General features: G+C 47.9%; 1 protein-coding gene across 17 annotated transcripts in view; it reads right to left on the reverse strand.

Annotated features, from left to right (window-relative positions):
- UNC13A (unc-13 homolog A) overlaps positions 1-20,516 on the reverse strand; it is a 701,496-nt gene that overhangs the window by 309,876 nt on the left and 371,104 nt on the right. For all 17 annotated transcript variants that reach the window (XM_056572580.1, XM_056572660.1, XM_056572589.1 and 14 more), the window contains one exon: positions 11,179-11,348. In XM_056572580.1, coding sequence (XP_056428555.1) covers positions 11,179-11,348 — 170 coding nt within the window. The remainder of the gene's footprint in view (positions 1-11,178; positions 11,349-20,516) is intronic.

Consider the following 20,516-nt stretch of genomic DNA (forward strand, 5'->3'; position numbering starts at 1 on the left):
CAATAACTCAAAAAATCCCATTAGCCCCAATAACTTAAATAGTACAATTAGCCCTTATAACTCAAAAAATAATATTAACCCCAATAACTCTGAAAATCCCAATAGTGAGACTATATGTGTAAAACTTAATGGAAATGTAAAGTGTATGTTCACAAATGCCAGAAGCCTAGCAAATAAAATGGGGGAGCTTGAGGCCTTGATACTGGAGGAACATATTGATATAGAATGAACAGAAAAGGTGGTGGAGTCTGTCTGTATGTAAGAAGTGGTATGAAAGCCAGTGTGAACGCTGCCATAGTGTGTGTGATGATTCTGAGGATGTGGAATCATTGTGGGTAGAATTACAAAAGGAGGGAAATATTGGAAAAATAGTATTTGGTGTAATCTACAGACCCCCTAATATCACTGAAGAGATAGAAGGTCAGCTGTATAAACAAATATAGAGGGCCTCCCGGGCAGGTACAGTGGTAATAATGGGAGATTTTAACTATCCAGATATAGATTGGGGCCGGGGGCTGGCTAAAACTACAAAGGGGCGACAATTCCTAAATTTATTGCAGGATCATTTTATGGGCCAGTTTGTGGTGGACCCACCAAGAAGTGATGCCTTGTTGGATCTGATCATTTCCAACAATGCAGAGCTGGTTGGTAATGTAACTGTGTGGGAAAACTTTGGTAATAGCGACCACAATATAGTTACTTTTGACTTAAAATGTAGAAAACAAAGACAGACGGGGAAGGCAAAAACATATATCTTTAAAAAGGCAAATTTCCCTGGGCTGAGAGCTGCACTACAGGACATAGACTGGGGGGAGGTGTTCTAAACTACTGATACAGAAGGTAAATGGGACATCTTTAAATCAACTCTAAATAACTATACAGCTAAATATATACCAAAGGGGAACAAATATAAATGATTAAAACTAAATCCTACATGGCTGACAAATGATGTTAAAAGAGCAATAAACAACAAAAAAATTGCCTTCAAAAAATTCAAATCTGATGGGTCAGCTATAACATTTAAACAGTACAAGGAGCTTAATAAAATCTGTAAAAATGTAATAAAAACAGCAAAAATTCAAAATGAGAGACAGGTGGCCAAAGAAAGCAAAACTAATCCTAAATATTTTTTTAGATATGTAAATACAAAAAACCAAGGACAGAGCATGTAGGACCCCTTAATAATGATAATGGGGAGGTTGTCACAGGCGATCAAGAGAAGGCGGAGCTACTGAATGGGTTCTTTAGTTCTGTATACACTATGGAAAAAGGAGCTGACATTGGCCAGGTCAGTGCTAGTAACACATCATGTAATGTACTGAACTGGCTTAATGTAGAGATGGTACAAGGTAAGTTAAGTAAAGTAAATGTAAGCAAATCTCCAGGGCCGGATGGACTACACCCAAGAGTTCTTAGAGAGGTAAGTTCAGTAATATCTGTACCCTTGTTCATGATATTTAGAGATTCTCTGGTGTCTGGTATTGCGCAAGGCTAATGTGATACCAATCTTCAAGAAGGGCTCTAGGTCTTCGCCAGGCAATTATAGACCGGTAAGTCTAACGTGCATTGTAGGTAAATTGTTTGAAGGACTTATAAGGGATTACATAGAGGAATACATAGGGGATAATAGTATTATAAGTGATAGCCAGCATGGGTTTACTAAGGATAGAAGTTGTCAAACCAATCTAATTTGCTTTTATGAAGAGGTGAGTAGAAGCCTTCACCTTGTTTCTGGATTTTGCCAAAGCGTTTGATACTGTCCCTCACAGACGTCTGACAGGTAAGTTAAGGTCTTTGGGCTTGGAAACTTTAGTTTGTAACTGGATTGAACACTGGCTCATGGATCGTACCCAGAGAGTGGTGGTCAATGATTCGTACTCTGGTCCCTGGTAATAAGTGGTGTACCCCAAGGTTCAGTACTGGGCCCGCTGTTGTTTAATTTATTTATCAATGATATAGAGGATGGTATTAACAGCTCTGTTTCTATCTTTGCAGATGACACCAAGCTTTGTAGCACAGTACAGTCTACAGAGGATGTGCATAAGTTACAAGATGACTTGGATAGACTAAGTGTCTGGGCATCCACTTGGCAAATGAGGTTCAATGTGGATAAATGTAAAGTTATGCATCTGGGTACTAATAACCTGCATGCATTGTATGTCTTAGGGGGGATTAAACTGGCAGAGTCACTGGTAGAGAAGGATCTGGGTGTACTTGTAGATCACAGACTACAGAATAGCATGCAATGTCAGGCTGCTGCTTCCAAAGCCGGCAGGATATTGTCATGTATTAAAAGAGGCATGGACTCAAGGGACAGGGACATAATACTCCCCTTTATAAAGCATTGGTACTGCCTCACCTGGAATATGCTGTTCAGTTTTGGTCGCCTGTTCATAAAAGGGACACTGCGGAGTTGGAAAGGGTGCAGAGACGCGCGATTAAACTAATATGGGGCATGGAACATCTTAGCTATGAGGAGCGATTAAAGGAGATACAGTTGTTTAGTCTTGAGAAGAGACGTTTAAGGGGGGATATGATAAACGTATTGTTACGCCGAGCGCTCCGGGTCCCCGCTCCTCCCCGGAGCGCTCGCTTCTCTCTCTCCGCTGCAGCGCTCCGGTCACGTCCTCTGACCCGGGGCGCTGCGATCCCGCTGCCAGCCGGGATGCGATTCGCGATGCGGGTAGCGCCCGCTCGCGATGCGCACCCCGGCTCCCCTACCTGACTCGCTCCCCGTCTGTTCTGTCCCGGCGCGCGCGGCCCCGCTCCCTAGGGCGCGCGCGCGCCGGGTCTCTGCGATTTAAAGGGCCACTGCGCCGCTGATTGGCGCAGTGGTTCCAATTAGGGTAATCACCTGTGCACTTCCCTATATTACCTCACTTCCCTTGCACTCCCTTGCCGGATCTTGTTGCCTTAGTGCCAGTGAAAGCGTTCCTTGTGTGTTCCTTGCCTGTGTTTCCAGACCTTCTGCCGTTGCCCCTGACTACGATCCTTGCTGCCTGCCCCGACCTTCTGCTACGTCCGACCTTGCTTCTGCCTACTCCCTTGTACCGCGCCTATCTTCAGCAGCCAGAGAGGTGAGCCGTTGCTAGTGGATACGACCTGGTCACTACCGCCGCAGCAAGACCATCCCGCTTTGCGGCGGGCTCTGGTGAAAACCAGTAGTGGCTTAGAACCGGTCCACTAGCACGGTCCACGCCAATCCCTCTCTGGCACAGAGGATCCACTACCTGCCAGCCGGCATCGTGACAGTAGATCCGGCCATGGATCCCGCTGAAGTTCCTCTGCCAGTTGTCGCTGACCTCACCACGGTGGTCGCCCAGCAGTCACAACAGATAGCGCAACAAGGCCAACAGCTGTCTCAACTGACCGTTATGCTACAACAGTTACTACCACAGCTTCAGCAGTCATCTCCGCCGCCAGCTCCTGCACCTCCTCCGCAGCGAGTGGCCGCTCCTGGGCTACGCCTATCCTTGCCGGATAAATTTGATGGGGACTCTAAGTTTTGCCGTGGCTTTCTTTCCCAGTGTTCCCTGCATCTGGAGATGATGTCGGACCTGTTTCCCACTGAAAGGTCTAAAGTGGCTTTCGTAGTCAGCCTTCTGTCCGGAAAAGCCCTGTCATGGGCCACACCGCTCTGGGACCGCAATGACCCCGTCACTGCCTCTGTACACTCCTTCTTCTCGGAAATCCGAAGTGTCTTTGAGGAACCTGCCCGAGCCTCTTCTGCTGAGACTGCCCTGTTGAACCTGGTCCAGGGTAATTCTTCCGTTGGCGAGTATGCCGTACAATTCCGTACTCTTGCTTCAGAATTGTCCTGGAATAATGAGGCCCTCTGCGCGACCTTCAAAAAAGGCCTATCCAGCAACATTAAAGATGTTCTGGCCGCACGAGAAATTCCTGCTAATCTACATGAACTTATTCACCTAGCCACTCGCATTGACATGCGTTTTTCCGAAAGGCGTCAGGAACTCCGCCAAGATATGGACTCTGTTCGCACGAGGCGTTTCTCCTCCTTGGCTCCTCTCTCCTCTGGTCCCCTGCAATCTGTTCTTGTGCCTTCCGCCGTGGAGGCTATGCAGGTCGACCGGTCTCGCCTGACACCTCAAGAGAGGACACGACGCCGTATGGAGAACCTCTGCCTGTACTGTGCTAGTACCGAACACTTCCTGAGGGATTGTCCTATCCGTCCTCCCCGCCTGGAAAGACGTACGCTGACTCCGCACAAAGGTGAGACAGTCCTTGATGTCTACTCTGCTTCTCCACGTCTTACAGTGCCTGTGCGGATGTCTGCCTCTGCCTTCTCCTTCCCTGCTGTGGCCTTCTTGGACTCTGGATCTGCAGGAAATTTTATTTTGGCCTCTTTCGTCAACAGGTTCAACATCCCGGTGACCAGTCTCGCCAGACCCCTCTACATCAATTGTGTAAATAATGAAAGATTGGACTGTACCATACGTTTCCGCACGGAGCCCCTTCTTATGAGCATCGGATCTCATCATGAGAGGATTGAACTTTTGGTCCTCCCCAATTGCACCTCAGAAATTCTCCTTGGACTTCCATGGCTTCAACTTCATTCCCCAACCCTGGATTGGTCCACTGGGGAGATCAAGAGTTGGGGGCCCTCTTGTTCCAAGAACTGTCTAAAACCGGTTCCCAGTAACCCTTGCCGTAACTCTGTGGTTCCTCCAGTAACCGGTCTCCCTAAGGCCTATATGGACTTCGCGGATGTTTTCTGCAAAAAACAAGCTGAGACTCTACCTCCTCACAGGCCTTATGATTGCCCTATCGACCTCCTCCCGGGTACTACTCCACCCCGGGGCAGAATTTATCCTCTCTCTGCCCCAGAGACTCTTGCCATGTCCGAATACGTCCAGGAGAATCTAAAAAAGGGCTTTATCCGTAAATCCTCCTCTCCTGCCGGAGCCGGATTTTTCTTTGTGTCCAAAAAAGATGGCTCCCTACGTCCTTGCATTGACTACCGCGGTCTTAATAAAATCACGGTTAAGAACCGCTACCCCTTACCCCTCATCTCTGAACTCTTTGATCGCCTCCAAGGTGCCCACATCTTCACTAAATTGGACTTAAGAGGCGCCTATAACCTCATCCGCATCAGAGAGGGGGACGAGTGGAAAACGGCATTTAACACCAGAGATGGACACTTTGAGTATCTGGTCATGCCCTTTGGACTGTGCAATGCCCCTGCCGTCTTCCAAGACTTTGTCAATGAAATTTTTCGTGATCTGTTATACTCCTGTGTTGTTGTATATCTGGACGATATCCTAATTTTTTCTGCCAATCTAGAAGAACACCGCCAGCATGTCCGTATGGTTCTTCAGAGACTTCGTGACAACCAACTCTATGCCAAAATTGAGAAATGTCTGTTTGAATGCCAATCTCTTCCTTTTCTAGGATATTTGGTCTCTGGCCAGGGACTACAGATGGATCCAGACAAACTCTCTGCCGTCTTAGATTGGCCACGCCCCTCCGGACTCCGTGCTATCCAACGCTTTTTGGGGTTCGCCAATTATTACAGGCAATTTATTCCACATTTTTCTACCATTGTGGCTCCTATCGTGGCTTTAACCAAAAAAAATGCTGATCCCAAGTCCTGGCCTCCTCAAGCAGAAGACTCCTTTAAACGACTCAAGTCTGCCTTTTCTTCGGCTCCCGTGCTCTCCAGACCTGACCCTTCCAAACCCTTCCTATTGGAGGTTGATGCCTCCTCAGTGGGAGCTGGAGCTGTTCTTCTACAAAAAAATTCTTCCGGGCATGCTGTCACTTGTGGTTTTTTCTCTAGGACCTTCTCTCCAGCGGAGAGGAACTACTCCATCGGGGATCGAGAGCTTCTAGCCATTAAATTAGCACTTGAGGAATGGAGGCATCTGCTGGAGGGATCAAGATTTCCTGTTATTATCTACACCGACCACAAGAACCTCTCCTACCTCCAGTCTGCCCAACGGCTGAATCCTCGCCAGGCCCGGTGGTCTCTGTTCTTTGCCCGATTTAATTTTGAGATTCACTTTCGTCCTGCCGATAAGAACATTAGGGCCGATGCTCTCTCTCGTTCCTCGGATGCCTCAGAAGTTGATCTCCCTCCGCAACACATCATTCCACCTGACTGCCTGATCTCCACTTCTCCTGCCTCCATCAGGCAGACTCCTCCAGGAAAGACCTTTGTTTCTCCACGCCAACGCCTCGGAATCCTCAAATGGGGTCACTCCTCCCATCTCGCAGGTCATGCGGGCATCAAGAAATCTGTGCAACTCATCTCCCGCTTCTATTGGTGGCCGACTCTGGAGACGGATGTTGGGGACTTTGTGCGAGCCTGCACTATCTGTGCCCGGGATAAGACTCCTCGCCAGAAGCCCGCTGGTTTTCTTCATCCTCTGCCTGTCCCCGAACAGCCTTGGTCTCTGATTGGTATGGATTTTATTACTGATTTACCCCCTTCCCGTGGCAACACTGTTATTTGGGTGGTCGTTGATCGATTCTCCAAAATGGCACATTTCATCCCTCTTCCTGGTCTTCCTTCTGCGCCTCAGTTGGCTAAACAATTTTTTGTACACATTTTTCGTCTTCACGGGTTGCCTACGCAGATTGTCTCGGATAGAGGGGTACAATTCGTGTCTAAATTCTGGAGGGCTCTCTGTAAACAACTCAAGATTAAATTAAATTTTTCCTCTGCATATCATCCCCAGTCCAATGGACAAGTAGAAAGAATTAACCAGATCTTGGGTGATTATTTGCGACATTTTGTTTCCTCCCGCCAGGATGACTGGGCAGATCTCCTTCCATGGGCCGAATTCTCGTATAACTTCAGGGTCTCTGAATCTTCCTCCAAATCCCCATTTTTCGTGGTGTACGGCCGTCACCCTCTTCCCCCCCTCCCTACCCCCTTGCCCTCTGGTCTGCCCGCTGTGGATGAAATTTCTCGTGACCTTTCCATTATATGGAGAGAGACCCAAAATTCTCTCTTACAGGCTTCTTCACGCATGAAGAGGTTCGCGGATAAGAAAAGAAGAGCTCCCCCCGTTTTTTCCCCTGGAGACAAGGTATGGCTCTCCGCTAAATATGTCCGCTTCCGTGTCCCTAGCTACAAGTTGGGACCACGCTATCTTGGTCCTTTCAAAATTTTGTGTCAAATTAATCCTGTCTCTTATAAACTTCTTCTTCCTCCTTCTCTTCGTATCCCTAATGCCTTTCACGTCTCTCTTCTCAAACCACTCATCCTCAACCGTTTTTCTCCCAAATCTGTTCCTCCCACTCCTGTTTCCGGCTCCTCGGACGTCTTCTCGGTCAAGGAAATTTTGGCTGCCAAAAAGGTCAGAGGGAAAAATTTTTTTTTTAGTAGACTGGGAGGGTTGTGGTCCTGAAGAGAGATCCTGGGAACCTGAGGACAACATCCTTGACAAAAGTCTGCTCCTCAGGTTCTCAGGCTCCAAGAAGAGGGGGAGACCCAAGGGGGGGGGTACTGTTACGCCGAGCGCTCCGGGTCCCCGCTCCTCCCCGGAGCGCTCGCTTCTCTCTCTCCGCTGCAGCGCTCCGGTCACGTCCTCTGACCCGGGGCGCTGCGATCCCGCTGCCAGCCGGGATGCGATTCGCGATGCGGGTAGCGCCCGCTCGCGATGCGCACCCCGGCTCCCCTACCTGACTCGCTCCCCGTCTGTTCTGTCCCGGCGCGCGCGGCCCCGCTCCCTAGGGCGCGCGCGCGCCGGGTCTCTGCGATTTAAAGGGCCACTGCGCCGCTGATTGGCGCAGTGGTTCCAATTAGGGTAATCACCTGTGCACTTCCCTATATTACCTCACTTCCCTTGCACTCCCTTGCCGGATCTTGTTGCCTTAGTGCCAGTGAAAGCGTTCCTTGTGTGTTCCTTGCCTGTGTTTCCAGACCTTCTGCCGTTGCCCCTGACTACGATCCTTGCTGCCTGCCCCGACCTTCTGCTACGTCCGACCTTGCTTCTGCCTACTCCCTTGTACCGCGCCTATCTTCAGCAGCCAGAGAGGTGAGCCGTTGCTAGTGGATACGACCTGGTCACTACCGCCGCAGCAAGACCATCCCGCTTTGCGGCGGGCTCTGGTGAAAACCAGTAGTGGCTTAGAACCGGTCCACTAGCACGGTCCACGCCAATCCCTCTCTGGCACAGAGGATCCACTACCTGCCAGCCGGCATCGTGACACGTATATAAGTATATAAATGGCCCATACAAAAAATATGGAGAAAAACTGTTCCAGGTTAACCCCCCCCCCCCCCCCCCCCCAAAGGACGATGGGGCACTCCCTCTGTCTGGAGAAGAAAAGGTTTAGTCTAAAGGGGCAAAACGCCTTCTTTACCGTGAGGACTGTGAATTTATGGAACGGTCTACCTCAGGAACTGGTCACAGCAGGAACAATTAACAGCTTTAAAACAGGGTTAGATACATTCCTGGAACAAAATAACATTAATGCTTATGCAGAATTATAAAACTACATCCCTTCCCCTTATCCCCTTACACCCTTCACTTCAATTCCCTGGTTGGACTTGATGGACGTATGTCTTTTTTCAACCATACTAACTATGTAACTATGTAACAGCTGAAGGCCTCCTGCTTGGAAGACTCTGGTGTGTGTGTGTATATATATATTTATATATAGACATATAGATACACATACACTCACCCCCGCCTCTCTCATATGAAGGGGCCTGATGCAGCAATTACAGGGAGATGACATTCTTCAGTGCCGGTGGCCTTCCCCTCCCGCGCGACCTAGGAGGCGTGCAGTACACACAGGAGTCGCAGGACAGAGATAGCAGACATCCCCAGCATGCGACAGCATCTGCTCAGGAAAATTGTTTTTTTTTCTTTAAGGGCCATCCACAGAAGAAGCAGCAGAGTTTAACTATATCCTAAGGGACACAGAGTTAAATTATGCTGCTCTTTCTGTCAGTGTCCTGGCTGGCAGCAGATCGGGGTCTTGTCTGACCCTAGAATTAAAAATAAAAAGAGCAGGCACTGGTGGGCCCCCCTAAGGCTGGGGCCCACTGGTGGTGCCTGAGTGCCCAATCCTTTCAGTTCGCCCCAGTTTATGACCCAGAATATTTGCAGATGAAACTAAAATGAGTGGTTGTGGTTGATGTAAGCACATATTTCAGACTAACATATATAAAACTCAACTAAGTATGTATGTATGTATGGTCCAGCATAACTTTCAAATGGCTGGAGTGTATCAAGATATGGTGAAAGTGGACTGGGAGCAGAAGAGGATGACCAATGTAACTATAGAAATAGGTAGACTTTAGTGTATATTAATGGACATTACCAATATCTTTCTAGTGATTTATACATAGTGTTTTATACCTAGGTGTGTGACAAGGGGGCATCCTAGAGGAAAGAAAGTTTCAAGATGGGTCTGTTATTCTATCATATATAGGTTGAAAAGGATTTTTCCCTAATATGGAGCAATTAGCATATGCCTCATAAGGGTTTTCTTTGCCTTCCAAAAGATCAACACAAGAAACAGACAGCGCTCCATAGTGTGATACCGTTATCAAGTGGAATAAAAATTGTAGAAGTGGTGTTTACCACACAGAGTTACACTCACCCAAGTGTAACCATGGATAAGAGCAATAGTGTTAAATGCCTGCAGCCACTCCACCTCCAATTCTATATGAATGCAAAAGTAACCTCCAATATAGCGACGGGATTCAAAGGCGCTGGACACACCTGTAAGGATCAAGGTTTATTCAACTTAAATAAGTGAATAAACTTTGATCCTTAGGCTAGGTTCAGAGTACGGAATATCCGCCTGCAATTCCGCTTTGAAATTGCAGGCGGAAATTCCACTTGCTAAAATGTATAGTGTAGTGAATGGTTTTCCGTCCACAATTCACACTTCGGAATTTGTGAAGCGGAATTTGTGAACGGAAAATCCTCTTCAGGCGGAAATCCATGCGGAACACATTGCAGTCTATTGGAGACTACAGTGTCCACACGGTCCTAGCGCCGACTGATTCAGTAAGCGCAGGCCGCACTGGGAATCTCCGGGCGGAAATTTTCTGCCCGGAGATTCCGTAGTCTGAACCTAGCCTTACTTAGCCTGTCCAGCACCTTTGAATCCCGTGGCTATATTGAAGGTTACTTTTGCATTCATAAAAGATCAACACAGTAAGGTTAGAGTTTGGACTTGATGTACCTTTTCTCAACCTAAGTCCTGTACTACACTTAGGCCCTGTCAGGCTGAGTCCCTCAGTGACCTGGGGGCTCTCCTGCAGTGTCTCCCCTGCTGTTATTACAATGTTATTTTTTGTAATAGGTATATAGTCAGTATGCTAATGTATAGACAGTATAAAGGACTTTTAGAGGACTAATGTAACTGTCTAAAGGACCTTTGAGATGTTACATGTTATGTTTATGTTACCCAGAGAGTCACCAGCTTAACACATGACCCGCAGCTTGACCTATGGGCATTGGCTCAGCCCCTCTCTATATATAAGGGGGTGGCAATTACAATTCGCTCTCTTATGCTCTTATGATTTTGCTGAGAAATAGTCAAGACCAGATGTCTCAGTGCTAGTGTCCAGCTACCTGGAAGGCCTCAAATCTACAGTTACTTCCAGTAAGTCAAGTCTATGTCTGCTGTCACTACCTACAGTCCAGTCAAGCCTAAAGTCAGTGATATGAAGTCTTTATTGGTCCTAGCAAGCTGCAAGGTCCTTCTGTGTTCCTGGCTACCTCTCTGGGATTCTGTCCGAGCTGTAGAGACTAGAACATATGCCTGACCTCAGTAAAGCCACGGTTAAACCATAACCTGGTCGTGGATTATCATATCACTGCCTAGACATTGGGATAGCAGAGATATCGTTTGGGTGGTTCCCAATACCCAAAAACCACTCTGAAACATTAGGGGTTAATAACACCTTGCCCCTGGTGGTAATACCATCTGCCCCATTCACCTGCACCGCTACACCCCGTGGTCCCGCCATTCACTGTGGCTCACCACAACAAAAATGGAACTACTGTAAGTCATGTCTCACCTAACATTAAATGCTGATCTCACTTGCTTTTAGGGTTGAGATCATACAAATTACCATAGTCATGTTCTAAGATGTAATAGAAAGAAGAGTGAAAGCTGTAAAGGAAGAAAATTGAGTCATAGATTTAAATGCTTACATTCTATTTGATACAACAATAAATATCTTACCTAGATTGTACCATACATCCATCTCTCCACTCAGGGTTCGAACTTCAATGATAGTTTGTCCCAAAAAATCATCTGACTCTCGTTTGAATCTTTGCTTCACTCTTGATTTTATGTCATCATCTTCATCCCATACACGTACCTTGATGCGATCTGAGGAGTTGTGACACTCACTAGAAATTGAAAAGAAACCCAAAACTATGAAATACAGCCATATGCAGCAGGTCAATGGTTTATTTACACAAGCATATTTACCCTCTGCATTTGTTCCAAACTTTTAAAGGGAGCCTTTCATCAGATTTGACCCTATATAACTGGTATCAACACATTATATAGTGTAAAATCAGCTTTCGCACCATGTGCTCGTGTCCTCCTGCCCGTCCTTGCTTGTGAAAATTACTTTAAAAAAAGTCTCTATGAAAATTGTCCTTAGGGAGCACAGCAAAGGAAGCGGAGCAGTGACATTGGCCATGCCTGGCCTGTCAACCACTCCAGTAGCCCAAAGCATGGTGACTACTATGACTACTACAGGATGCCACACACTGTTAGGGGAATTAACATAAAGCGCACAAAAGGTATTTTATTCACAAGCAAGAACGGGCAGGTGGACATAATCAGATAGGAAAAAAGAGTGATTTTACCATATACAAAGTGTTGCCACCAGTTGTATTGGGTAAAATCTGATGACAGATTTCCTTTAACCCCTTAAGGACTGAGCCCTTTTTCACCTTAAGGACTCGGCCATTTTTTGCAAATCTGACCACTGTCACTTTAAACATTAATAACTCTGGAATGCTTTTAGTTATCATTCTGATTCCGAGATTGTTTTTTCGTGACAAATTCTACTTTAACTTAGTGGTAAAATTTTTTGGTAACTTGCATCCTTTCTTGGTGAAAAATCCCAAAATTTGATGAAAAATTGGAAAATTTTGCATTTTTCTAACTTTGAAGCTCTCTGCTTGTAAGGAAAATGGATATTCCAAATATTTTTTTTTATTCACATATACAATATGTCTACTTTATGTTTGCATCATAAAATTGATGAGTTTTTACTTTTGGAAGACACCAGAGGGCTTCAAAGTTCAGCAGCAATTTTCCAATTTTTCACAAAATTTTGAAACTCGCTTTTTCCCTTACGTCCTAACCAGTAGCACAGATGGGGTATTCCACCCCCCGCTAACTGGTAGGACAGATGGAAGTTTTATTGAACCTAATTAAACAATCAGTAAAGACACACCCACAACCCCCTGTATAAGTAAGAGGGTCATCCTCTGCTCCATTGTGTTTTTTTCTGTCCTCCCGGACAGTGGGACAGATGGTGACCCCCTTACTCCTGTTATATGAGTAGGAGGGTTTTTTTTTTCTTACTTGCAAATTTGGGCATAGTTTGCGCCCATCTGCTTCTATTCCTCGGAGCCGCGACTCCAATCGCGGCCCCGGCCGGAAGTGCGTCAGCGGCGTCTGACGTCACTTCCTGTTTCTCTCTTCGCTCCCGGCTCGGTTTTTTGCGCCGTTTTTGCTAATAATGCGGCGAAACCGAGCGAGGAGCCTCTTCCATAACCCTCTAACTAATAGGGTTCCTTTTTTTCCTGTTTTTCTCCAGTTTTTTTAAGACAGGATTTCTTTATCTGTAACTCCGCCTTGTGGGCGGAGTCTTGTTTTGGCGCCAGCCAGGAGGATATTTAAACTCCCCCTAGGCTGTCATTCAGCCTCCTAGAGCGCAGAGCTGTTGGTACTTCCACAGTCCTGTCTTTTTGAGTCTAGTAGTGCATCCTTGCGGATACTACTGTTTCCCTATCTCTCTATCTTACCTGGTCTCTTGCTGAGAACTTTGGGTATTTTAATTATATTTTAGCTAGCCGCAATTTTTTTCTTGCCGCTACATTATCTAATCCTCCTCTCATATTTACCTAGATATGTCGACCGAGGGCTCAGGGGATCGTGAAGGCTTGGCAAAAAGATCCGCCAAGCGCAAGCACCTCTCTTGCCATGACTGCAATACTCCCCTTGAGGATAATTATGAATTTTCCAGGTGCCCTCCTTGTAGGGCTAAGTCTCTTCCTTCCCACCAGACTGAACCTACAGTCCAAGATATGTATGTGTGGGTCTCCTCTAACATGTCGGCTATGCAAGCCTCTATTGAGGAGCTGAAACACGTTGTCTCTCAGAAACGCGCCAGACCTTCTTCACCTCCCAGAATGGAGACGTCTGTGGATCAGGAGAGAGAAGATTCCAAGTCCTCCTCTTCGGATGAGGAGATCGCTGCCTCCTATTTCTTTCCGCTGGAAAAGACCCAGCGTCTTCTGAGATCCATCCGGTCGGGGGACCAGGATGTTGATCCCGGGGAAGCCTCTACCTCCGCCTCTAAGGGACCTAGGGTCTTTAAAGCGGATGATACCCTTCTGTCCATGCTTAGAACGGAATGGAAAAAAACAGAAAAGGGTCCGGTCTTAACTAAAAGATTTAAGACCATGTTTCCTATACAGGAATCTCAGCTTTCCTCCTGGGGCCCTGTCCCTAAGGTTGACATGGCAGTTGCCAAACTGTCCAAGAGGACAGTGGTCCCTGCTGAGGATGGGTCTTCCTTGCAGGATCCAATGGATCGGAAGGCTGACTGTGCCATGAGGCGCTCCTACTCCACTGCTTCTGCGTCTGCATCAGTGGCGATAGCTTGCTCTGAGGTAGCAAACTTTTTGAAGACCCGTCTTTCTAACATCCAGTTGGATTTGGACCAGGGGGTTCCTAGAGATGAAATTCTTTCATCCTTCAAGACGTCCAATCTGGCCGTTGATTTTTTGTGCGATGCTTCCACCCAGCATCTTAAATTGGCCTCCAAGTCTATGGCCCTGGCTTCCGCTGGACGACGTCCTCTATGGTTAAAACCTTGGAAGGTTGACAACTCTTCCAAGAACACCTTATGTGCTATGCCTTACGAACCCGGCATTCTTTTCGGAGCTGAGCTGGACCGCATTATGGAGGGACTTTCTGACAAGAAAGGCAAGTCCCTTCCTTATTCCTCCTTTCGTGGTCGAGGGCGGCGTTCTGGGGGCGGATCAGCCCCCCAGCCTAAGCCTCAGAGAGTCTGGGGTAATCAACGCCGGGGCGGAAAACGCTCCCGTGGCCCCAAAGACAACAGAAAGTTCTGACTGCGGGCTTCTACGAAGCTCTGGGTTCCTTGCCGAGGTGACCTTTCCAGTTTCCCATCCTGCCCCCCAGATTCCAGTTGGTGGTCGTCTTCACCACTTTTCAAGCGCCTGGTCCCTCCACATTCAGGATCCTTGGGTCCTGAGATTAATCTCGGATGGTTATTCGATAGACCTCGAATCAATTCCCCCATCCAATTATGTGGAGACAAGAGTTCTTTCACCAATCAAACAGGGGGCGCTAGAAACCTACATGGAATACATCCAGAAGAATGCCTTAGAGGAAGTTCCTCTTGCAGAGCGGGGGTCAGGAATTTATTCTCCAGTCTTCCTAGTTCCCAAGGATCTTATGGCAACAAGGTTCAACACCAAAGTGGTGAGATTTTGTTCCCTGTACAGGGAAGACAACCCAGTAGCAATCGATGCTCTCTCAATCCCATGGAGGTTCAGGCTGGCCTACATCTTCCCTCCAATTTCCTTGATCCCAAGGGTATTGATGAAAATCAGGCAGGACCAAGCCTCTGTCATAGCCATAATTCCATTTTGGCCCAAGAGAGCTTGGTTTACCCAACTCTTGCAAATGAGTGGGGGACAATTTTGGAGGCTTCCCCCAGAGCAAGCACTAGTGTCGGGGGACACTCACAGCTGCTTAAATCTTCAAATGTTCAACCTGACAGCCTGGAGGTTGACCAGTCCCTTCCACATCTAGAAGGGCTTTCTAGTGCGGTCTTGAATACCCTCTCGCATTCCAGAGCGGAGTCCACTAACAGAGCCTATAAAAGAATTTGGACAACTTTTCAGTCTTGGTGCTCCAAGAAACAACTACCTGGACAGAATCCAGCTGTTGCCACAATCCTCAACTTTCTCCAGGAGGGATTAGACAAGAATCTATCTCCTTCCACACTCAGAGTTCAGGTATCAGCCATCTCTGCCTTTCTCAATAAACCATTGTCTCAAGACCCACTAGTCAAAATATTCTTGAGGGGATCCTCAAGGTTAAAACCTACAATTATACAACCTGTCCCAGCATGGGACTTATCGATGGTGCTCAAGGGGTTAGCATCTCCCCCCTTTGAGCCCTTGGAGGAGGTGGACATGAAGTTTGTTACCATTAAAATAACTTTTTTACTGGCAATCACTTCAGCCAAAAGGATTGGGGAACTTCAAGCGCTCTCGGCACTTGAACCATATACTAAATTTTTGCCGGATCGAGTGTTACTCAGATTCATGCCATCCTTTATACCTAAAGTTCCATCATTCCAAAATATAAATCAAGTTATATCCCTGCCAGTATTTTCTCCTCCTCCATCCTCCAATGAAGATAGGGCTCTTCATTGCCTAGATATCTCAAGATGTCTCCAGATCTATATAAGAAGATCTTTGGAGTTTCGGAAGGATGAAAATCTGCTAATTCTCTTTTCAGGACCCAAGAGAGGTCTTAAAGCTTCAAAGCCCTCCATCAGTAGATGGGTAAAAGATGCCATTCGTATTGCCATGGTATCCCAAGGTAAGGAGCCTCCTGAGTTTGTAAAAGCTCATTCCACCAGGTCTGTATCTACCTCCTTTGCGGAAAGGAGTCTTGTTCCCTTGGAACATATATGCAAAGCTGCTTCCTGGAGTTCACTCTCCACATTTATCACCCACTACAGACTTGACAGTAGATTGGCCAATTTTTCCTCATTTGGACGGACAGTATTATCTGCCGTCAGGCATGAGAGCCCTCCCTCATAGGGTTTCTGCTTGCCATTTCCCCATCTGTGCTACTGGTTAGGACGTAAGGGAATCGTTAATTTCTAACGATAATTTGTTTTCCCTTAGTCCTAACAGTAGCACAACTTTCCCTCCCTAGTTAAGTTATTTTCTTCTATTATTTGCCTTTAGTTCTTCTTGTTACTGTCACGATGCCGGCTGGCGGGTAGTGGATCCTCTGTGCCAGAGAGGGATTGGCGTGGACCGTGCTAGTGGATCGGTTCTAAGTCACTACTGGTTTTCACCAGAGCCCGCCGCAAAGCGGGATGGTCTTGCTGCGGCGGTAGTGACCAGGTCGTATCCACTAGCAACGGCTCAACATCTCTGGCTGCTGAAGATAGGCGCGGTACAAGGGAGTAGACAGAAGCAAGGTCGGACGTAGCAGAAGGTCGGGGCAGGCAGCAAGGATCGTAGTCAGGGGCAACGGCAGGAGGTCTGGAACACAGGCTAGGAACATACAAGGAACGCTTTCACTGGCACAATGGCAACAAGATCCGGCAGGGAAGTGCAGGGGAAGTGAGGTGATATAGGGAAGTGCACAGGTGAAGACACTAATTGGAATCACTGCGCCAATCAGCGGCGCAGTGGCCCTTTAAATCGCAAAGACCCGGCGCGCGCGCGCCCTAGGGAGCGGGGCCGCGCGCGCCGGGACAGGACCGAGGGAGAGCGAGTCAGGTACGGGAGCCGGGGTGCGCATCGCGAGCGGGCGCTACCCGCATCGCGAATCGCATCCCGGCTGGAAGCAGAATCGCAGCGCCCCGGGTCAGTGGATCTGACCGGAGCGCTGCAGCGGAGAGAGTGTAGCGAGCGCTCCGGGGAGGAGCGGGGACCCGGAGCGCTCGGCGTAACAGTACCCCCCCCCCTTGGGTCTCCCCCTCTTTTTAGGGCCTGAGAACCTGAGGAGCAGACTTTTATCTAGGATGTTGTCCTCAGGTTCCCAGGATCTCTCTTCAGGACCACAACCCTCCCAGTCCACTAGAAAAAAAGTTTTCCCTCTGACCTTTTTAGAGGCTAAGATCTCTTTGACAGAGAAGATGTCCGCCGGAAACAGGAGTGGGAGGAACAGATTTGGGAGAAAAACGGTTGAGGATGAGTGGTTTAAGAAGAGAGACGTGAAAGACATTAGGGATACGAAGAGAAGGAGGAAGAAGAAGTTTGTAAGAGACAGGATTAATTTGACACAAAATTTTGAAAGGACCAAGATAGCGTGGTCCCAACTTGTAGCTAGGGACACGGAAGCGGACATATTTAGCGGAGAGCCATACCTTGTCTCCAGGGGAAAAAACGGGAGGAGCTCTTCTTTTCTTATCCGCGAACCTCTTCATGCGTGATGAAGCCTGTAGGAGAGAATTTTGGGTCTCTCTCCATATAATGGAAAGGTCACGAGAAATTTCATCCACAGCGGGCAGACCAGAGGGCAAGGGGGTAGGGAGGGGGGGAAGAGGGTGACGGCCGTACACCACGAAAAATGGGGATTTGGAGGAAGATTCAGAGACTCTGAAGTTATACGAGAATTCGGCCCATGGAAGGAGATCTGCCCAGTCATCCTGGCGGGAGGAAACAAAATGTCGCAAATAATCACCCAAGACTTGGTTAATTCTTTCTACTTGTCCATTGGACTGGGGATGATATGCAGAAGAAAAATTTAATTTAATCTTGAGTTGTTTACAGAGAGCCCTCCAGAATTTAGACACGAATTGGACGCCTCTATCCGAGACGATCTGCGTAGGCAATCCGTGAAGACGAAAAATGTGTACAAAAAATTGTTTAGCCAACTGAGGCGCTGAAGGAAGACCAGGAAGAGGGATGAAATGTGCCATTTTGGAGAATCGATCAACGACCACCCAAATAACAGTGTTGCCACGGGAAGGGGGTAAATCAGTAATAAAATCCATACCAATCAGAGACCAAGGCTGTTCGGGGACAGGCAGGGGATGAAGAAAACCAGCGGGCTTCTGGCGAGGAGTCTTATCCCGGGCACAGATAGTGCAGGCTCGCACAAAGTCCACAACATCCGTCTCCAGAGTCGGCCACCAATAGAAGCGGGAGATGAGTTGCACAGATTTCTTGATGCCCACATGACCAGCGAGATGGGAGGAGTGACCCCATTTGAGGATTCCGAGGCGTTGGCGTGGAGAAACAAAGGTCTTTCCTGGAGGAGTTTGCCTGATGGAGGCTGGAGAAGTGGATATCAGGCAGTCAGGTGGAATGATGTGTTGCGGAGAGAGTTCAACTTCTGAGGCATCCGAGGAACGAGAGAGAGCATCGGCCCTAATGTTCTTATCGGCAGGACGAAAGTGAATCTCAAAATTAAATCGGGCAAAGAACAGAGACCACCGGGCCTGGCGAGGATTCAGCCGTTGGGCAGACTGGAGGTAGGAGAGGTTCTTGTGGTCGGTGTAAATAATAACTGGAAATCTTGATCCCTCCAGCAGATGCCTCCATTCCTCAAGTGCTAATTTAATGGCTAGAAGCTCTCGATCCCCGATGGAGTAGTTCCTCTCCGCCGGAGAGAAGGTCCTAGAAAAAAAAGCACAAGTGACAGCATGCCCGGAAGAATTTTTTTGTAAAAGAACAGCTCCAGCTCCCACTGAGGAGGCATCAACCTCCAATAGGAAGGGTTTGGAAGGGTCAGGTCTGGAGAGCACGGGAGCCGAAGAAAAGGCAGACTTGAGTCGTTTAAAGGCGTCTTCCGCTTGAGGAGGCCACGACTTGGGATCGGCATTTTTTTTGGTTAAAGCCACGATAGGAGCCACAACGGTAGAAAAATGTGGAATAAATTGCCTGTAATAATTGGCGAACCCCAAAAAGCGTTGGATAGCACGGAGTCCGGAGGGGCGTGGCCAATCTAAGACGGCAGAGAGTTTGTCTGGATCCATTTGTAGTCCCTGGCCAGAGACCAAATATCCTAGAAAAGGAAGAGATTGGCATTCAAACAGACATTTCTCAATTTTGGCATAGAGTTGATTGTCACGAAGTCTCTGAAGAACCATACGGACATGCTGGCGGTGTTCTTCTAGATTGGCAGAGAAAATTAGGATATCGTCCAGATATACAACAACACAGGAGTATAGCAGATCACGAAAAATTTCATTGACAAAGTCTTGGAAGACAGCAGGGGCGTTGCACAGGCCAAAGGGCATGACCAGATACTCAAAGTGTCCATCTCTGGTGTTAAACGCCGTTTTCCACTCATCCCCCTCTCTGATGCGGATGAGGTTATAGGCGCCTCTTAAGTCCAATTTAGTAAAGATGTGGGCACCTTGGAGGCGATCAAAGAGTTCAGAGATGAGGGGTAGGGGGTAGCGGTTCTTAACCGTGATTTTATTAAGACCGCGGTAGTCAATGCAAGGACGTAGGGAGCCATCTTTTTTGGACACAAAGAAAAATCCAGCTCCGGCAGGAGAGGAGGATTTACGGATAAAGCCCTTTTTTAAATTTTCCTGGACATACTCAGACATGGCAAGAGTCTCTGGGGCAGAGAGAGGATAAATTCTGCCCCGGGGTGGAGTAGTACCCGGGAGGAGGTCGATAGGGCAATCATAAGGCCTGTGAGGAGGTAGAGTCTCAGCTTGTTTTTTGCAGAAAACATCCGCGAAGTCCATATAGGCCTTAGGGAGACCGGTTACTGAGGGAACCACAGAGTCACGGCAAGGGTTACTGGGAACCGGTCTTAGACAGTCCTTGGAACAAGAGGGCCCCCAACTCTTGATCTCCCCAGTGGACCAATCCAGGGTTGGGGAATGAAGTTGAAGCCAGGGAAGTCCAAGGAGAATTTCCGAGGTGCAATTGGGGAGGACCAAAAGTTCAATCCTCTCGTGATGAGATCCGATGCTCATTAGAAGGGGCTCCGTGCGGAAGCGTATGGTACAGTCCAATCTTTCATTGTTTACACAATTGATGTAAAGGGGTCTGGCGAGACTGGTCACTGGGATGTTGAACCTGTTGACGAGAGAGGCCAAAATAAAATTTCCTGCAGATCCAGAGTCCAAGAAGGCCACGGTAGAGAAGGAGAAGGCAGAGGCAGACATCCGCACAGGCACCGTAAGACGTGGAGAAGCAGAGTAGACATCAAGGACTGTCTCACCTTTGTGCGGAGTCAGCGTACGTCTTTCCAGGCGGGGAGGACGGATAGGACAATCCCTCAGGAAGTGTTCGGTACTAGCACAGTACAGGCAGAGGTTCTCCATGCGGCGTCGTGTCCTCTCTTGAGGTGTCAGGCGAGACCGGTCGACCTGCATAGCCTCCACGGCGGGAGGCACAGGAACAGATTGCAGGGGACCAGAGGAGAGAGGAGCCGAGGAGAAGAAACGCCTCGTGCGAACAGAGTCCATATCTTGGCGGAGCTCCTGACGCCTTTCGGAAAAACGCATGTCAATGCGAGTGGCTAGGTGAATAAGTTCATGTAGATTAGCAGGAATTTCTCGTGCGGCCAGAACATCTTTAATG

This window comes from Hyla sarda, chromosome 1 (assembly GCF_029499605.1).
Source record: "Hyla sarda isolate aHylSar1 chromosome 1, aHylSar1.hap1, whole genome shotgun sequence".
Classification (NCBI taxonomy): Eukaryota; Metazoa; Chordata; class Amphibia; order Anura; family Hylidae; genus Hyla; species Hyla sarda.